The 5,155-nt window shown below is 46.6% G+C and overlaps 1 protein-coding gene across 4 annotated transcripts in view; it reads left to right on the forward strand.

Moving 5' to 3' along the window:
• The first annotated feature begins 1,383 nt into the window (after positions 1-1,383).
• The window catches only part of TPP2 (tripeptidyl peptidase 2), a 76,652-nt gene continuing 72,880 nt past the window's right edge, over positions 1,384-5,155 (forward strand). For all 4 annotated transcript variants that reach the window (XR_001817282.2, XR_005195932.1, XM_017501381.2 and 1 more), the window contains exon 1: positions 1,384-1,653. Coding sequence is in view for 2 of the 4 variants with exons in the window: in XM_017501381.2 (XP_017356870.1) it covers positions 1,489-1,653 (165 nt within the window). In the remaining 2 variants the exon portion in view is untranslated. The remainder of the gene's footprint in view (positions 1,654-5,155) is intronic.

A 5,155-nucleotide genomic window follows, 5' to 3' on the forward strand; every position in this document is an offset into this window, starting at 1 on the left:
ATAATTTTTGAGACTTCATGAAGGATCTCTGAAATTCTGTGGGTTGGAAACCACACGCATAAGGCTTTTCTTTATACCAGGTATTAACTTGGGGCTCATAGACAGAATCCAAGGGCTTCAAAAACTTCTGTAGACAAAAGACATAAACTTATTTTTTTTCCCATCAAGTATAAATATAGGAAATAACCAGGGTAGTATTTGCTGTTATGTTACGAATAAAAAATAGTTCATCATAGTGTTGTTATATCATCTCCAAATAATTATATTCTTCACTATTTTGAAGTTACTAGTTTATCAGCCTTGGTCCTAGCTCCTGTTATGTAATGCAAAAGAAGCACATGTATAACCATATACACACATGTAAGCTATTGCTACATAACAAAATTACCCTTAATATTTCTGTTAACTGTATTTAAACATAATTTATTTCCTTGGTAATCCTATATATTTTAAAATAGTGCTCTGAGAAATAGGCCTCACCAGATTGCCAAAGGGGCTTTGGCACAATAAAAGGCCAAGAGTACCCTTGCATGAGCACAGACATAAAATCATTAGAGGACCACTGATGGCAGGCACTGTGAATTTGGAAAACTACCAATTATGGCTCTAGAATTGAGTGGAAAGCCGTACGGGGCAATCAGAAACTTCAGCGTAAGAAGAAAAAAAAAAATGTTTTTCAGAAATCCCGGAAGCTAAGGATAAGCAAAGAGGATAGGAGGGGCGCATTTCAGTCTCGGGCTTTGTTACTGGCTTACAAAGGCGACGGAACGGCCAACAACCCACTTCCTGTTGACTGAAACTACTGCCGGACCCCACCCTACGGCTCCCCCTCCCCACCCCACTCCCATCAGAAACATAACACATGGGAACCCAAAACCTACACCCGTGAACCTACGACCTTCCAAAATCATGCCCGGTGCTTTCACCAACACCCGCAGGCTCTTAGGAGCTAAGCGTGCTTGCGCCGGCTCCCCTGCGTCAGGTCAGCACCCCGGGGCTGGGGCCCCTGCAGCAGCCGCACCAAAAAGTTTCATCCACAACCTTAAGTTCGGAAACCATCGTTTGCCCAGCGGAGGGTTCCCGCTATTCCTGGCAGGCGGTCCATCTCCTTGCCCGTCTCTCGGAGAGTGTATCGGTCGGGGACATCAGGACTGTTCGCTTGGAGGCCTCCTGCTACCTAAAACTCCCAAACGCCGCCCTCTTTAAGAGCCCAGGTTCGAGAACCGAACCCTCCAGTTTTGTCCTCAGACTCCGCCTCCTTCACTGCAGCCCGGGCAATACACGGGCCCGGCTGCTGAGAGCGGCGCCGTTGGCTTACGTAGCAGCACGTGATTGGCCACGGCGCCCTGGTAGGCTGGGATTGGTGGGCGGCGGGCCGACCCCGCCCCTCGCCCCCGCCTCCGGCCCGAGGCCGCCCGGGTGTCCTCGCGCTGCTAGTCCGCGCGCAGCCTGGCAGTTTGCCGCTTCCTCGCCCTCCATCCTGCGTACATGGCCACCGCTGCGACCGAGGAGCCCTTCCCTTTTCACGGTCTCCTGCCGAAGAAAGAGACCGGAGCCTCCTCCTTCCTCTGCCGCTACCCGGAGTATGACGGGCGTGGGGTGCTCATCGCCGTCCTGGACACGGGGGTCGACCCGGGGGCCCCGGGCATGCAGGTGAGGCAGCCCCCGAGGGCCCGGGCGCGGGGGCGCGGGCGACCGGGGACGCGATCAGGGACGCAGCCTCGGAGCCCGGCAGGCCGAAGCCCCGCTCTGCGGCCGAGCCGGGCCGGGGTGGGCAAAGCCCGGCTGGGCAGAGGTCAGAGCCGGGCGCGGGAGGAACCGGCGCCCGCCAAGGGGACTCAACGGCGCTCGGTGCCAGGGGCGCTGGGCGGGAGCGGGCGGGGACCCCAGGCTGGGCGGTGTTCCCGGCCCAACAAAAGCAGCATGCCCGGCGCGGCTGGCTCGAGGAGCCTGGGTCCGCCTGTGGCCCCAGAGACACCCCTTCCTTCTCGCTTCGGCGCTGCCGGGCCGGCCCCGCCGGGTTGCTTCCCTCCATGCCGCCTTCCTCTGCAGACCCCTGGTGCCTTGAACACCGGTCCCTGCCTGACGTTTTCAAAGAGAATTTTACAATTTTTATCATTGGGGTGAGGTGGAGACATCAGATAGGCAAGTGACATGTGAGAACTTAATGTTCAGGGTTCGAGTGATTTGGTTTGGGGAAGAATAGTTTGTCTGTAAGCACGAAAGCTGGGTTTCCAGAAGATAACCCAGTCGGCTTCCGGCATTGTTTCCTGTGGTAGTTTTGTGTATTCTATTTTTAAAAGATCTTCTGCATCATATTTGCTTAGGGTCATTGAATCTTGTGGCTTAATCTTCGTTTACATAAGGAGAATTCAGTTAGGTTTGGTTTTGGCGAGCTTCTCAGACCTTATGAAATTATGCTTAAAAAAAAAAAAAAAAACCCTGAAAACATAAGACGGTTTTAAAAAATTACTTAGTTTTACCTTAGGCAACTTTAAAATCTTTAGATTCAGGGTATCATACCAGAAGGTAGTTTTTTTTAAGTATGTCGTCTCTCGTTAAAAGCATTCTGTTTAAAGTCTTTAAAGTTTAACTTTCGTACATTTAGCCCTTTACTGAAATCCAGTAATAAAATTTCACCATTGTTCAAGATCTGTCTCCCGGCATCCTTACTAATCCTACTGTATGCTGATCTCTTGTTGATCAGCCCTGCCTGTCTTACCCTCCTTTCTACACTAAACACTCATGTTTCTCTCTTCCTCCTCCACCCCAACGTCCCTTTCCCTCTGGATCCTTTATTGTGCTTTCTGATTATTGAAGTAGCATTTTGGAAGTAATGAATGGGAGTCTGTATGTTTAGAAACCCCTGGGAATCTTAATTGCTGGCGTATGTTCTTCAGCACCACTCTGGAGTACAGCACACCTTTGATGAATTAGAAGAGGAGCAGATAATAAATTCCCTCCCGGTAACTGGAGTTGTATAGTTGCCGTTGTATTAATGAGTCTTTAAGTTGTATTAAGTCTTTAAGTTTAAAGACTTAAAGCAATGACAGCTTTCACCTCACTGAGGCTTTATTACAGAGTAGTAATAATGCTTTCCATTCTGCTGTGTAGTGTGTCTACTTTTTATAGGATGAGTGGGAGGAAAACAGCTGGGATAAGTAGTTCACTGGTTCTTTTGTCAGGATAATAAGAGGGTCAGAAAAGTTTGGAGAAGTGCTGCTTGGTAGAATTTGTTGGTAGAATTTCCAGATCTGTTTCTCACATTCTTCTGTTACTCTCTCTAAAGTAACAATAATTTTCAACCCATAGTGTTGTTGTGAAAATTGATTATAAGAGGACTAATTACATGTGACTTTTTTAAATGCTCAAGAAAAATACTATTTTGGCAATGACATTTATCTTTTTTTTTTTTATGATTTCAACTTTTATTTTAGATTCAGAAGGTAGAAGTGCAGGAGACTGACATGGGGATATTGCCTAATGTTGAGGTTTGGGATATGATTGATCCTGTCACCCAGGTAGTGAGCATAGTACCCATGAGGTAGTGTTTCAGCCTTGTCTCCTCCTCTTCCCTTTGGGATCCCCAGTATCTATCGTTCCTATCTTTGTGTCCATGTGTACCCATTGTTTAGCTCCTACTGTAAGTGAACAATTACTATGGATCTTTCATCACCAACTATTTGGAGGATGAATATATGTTAGATATTTGCACGTAATAAATATTCAGATAATAGCATTGAAATCAAATGAAAGCATTAACTCTTATTGTTAAACAATTAACAGCCTTGACTCAGATACTGGTCTAAACACAACCAGTTAAAAGAAATTGGGTAAGGTGGCTTGCAAACATGAGGGTTTTTTTCTTTTCCTGTACCTTTAACATATTTATTTTGTAGATATATGTGTACATTAAGACTAGAGGATGGATAGAAATAAAAAGGAAAGAATGAAATAGGAGGAAGACGAGGCTGAACTGGCTGTTCGGAAAGCCAGGTGGGGTCTGAGCAAAGGAGTAGAGGCACAAGTGAAAACTTGGAAGAACACTGTGGATTGTGTCAGTCTTTGGTGACTCCCTTGGGCCCGTTTCTTATTTTGACAGCTCTGTGGGGATGATAAAGTAGAGTGTGGGTGGCTGAGAAGAGTAATAATTATGTAAGTGATTTCATATTTCCTCAGCAGATATTCAGGCACCTACCAAGTGCCTAAGTTTGTGTTAAATGATACAGTCTTGTAAACTGTCACTGTCACAGAGATTGACGCAGGTCCTGGGGGAATGGGGCAGGGATTGGGAACAGCACTGGCCAGTGAGAGCTGGACTGGCCAGGTTTCACAGACCAGTTGGAACTTGGACTATACCAGAGATATATATGCAGTGGCCAGGAGGTCTCCCCTTCACCAGTCTTATTTCTCTTTGATCCATCCTTCACATTTCCAGAGTTAATTCCTTAAAAAAAACAAACCTTGTGGCCGGGCAAGATGACTCACCCCTATAATCCCAGCACTTTGGGAGGCTGAGGCCAGTAGATCATGACGTCAAGAGTTCAAGACTATCCTGGTGAACTTGGTGAAACCCCATGTCTACTAAAAAAATAGAAAAATTAGCCGGGAGTGGTGGCAAATGCCTGTAATCCCAGCGACTCAGGAGGCTGAGACAGGAGAATCTCCCGGGAGGCGGAAGTTGCAGTGAGCTGAGATGGTGCCACTGCACTCCAGCTTGGTGACAGAGTGAGACTTCATCTCAAAAAAAAAAAAAAAAACATAAACCTTGTATTACACCCTCATTTAAAACAAAACCATTTTGGAATCTCAATTGCTTTTGTGTAAAAATTTTTTTAAAAATTGAATGGCATATATGAGGCCCTTTGCCATCCAACTCTGGCCTCCTGTGTAGCCTCAGTTTTCGTCATTTCTTATGTCCATAGCCCCTTCATCCCCACGTTTCATCCTGTGCCTCCCCTTGAACATTTCACTCTTTCACTCACTCAGATGTTTCAGATCTTTTTGCCAATACATGCCTTTGCATTTGGCATTTCATGTTCTGTCAGGCTGCTACCATCTATCACCTGTAAACTCCTGCTTCATCCTTTAAGATCCAGTTGGGTCTTGACACCATTACTTTTTGGGAACTGATTTAATTCTCCGCCCCCCCCCC

The sequence above is a fragment of the Cebus imitator genome, unplaced genomic scaffold (assembly GCF_001604975.1).
Source record: "Cebus imitator isolate Cc_AM_T3 unplaced genomic scaffold, Cebus_imitator-1.0 Scaffold14, whole genome shotgun sequence".
In the NCBI taxonomy this organism is placed as follows: Eukaryota; Metazoa; Chordata; class Mammalia; order Primates; family Cebidae; genus Cebus; species Cebus imitator.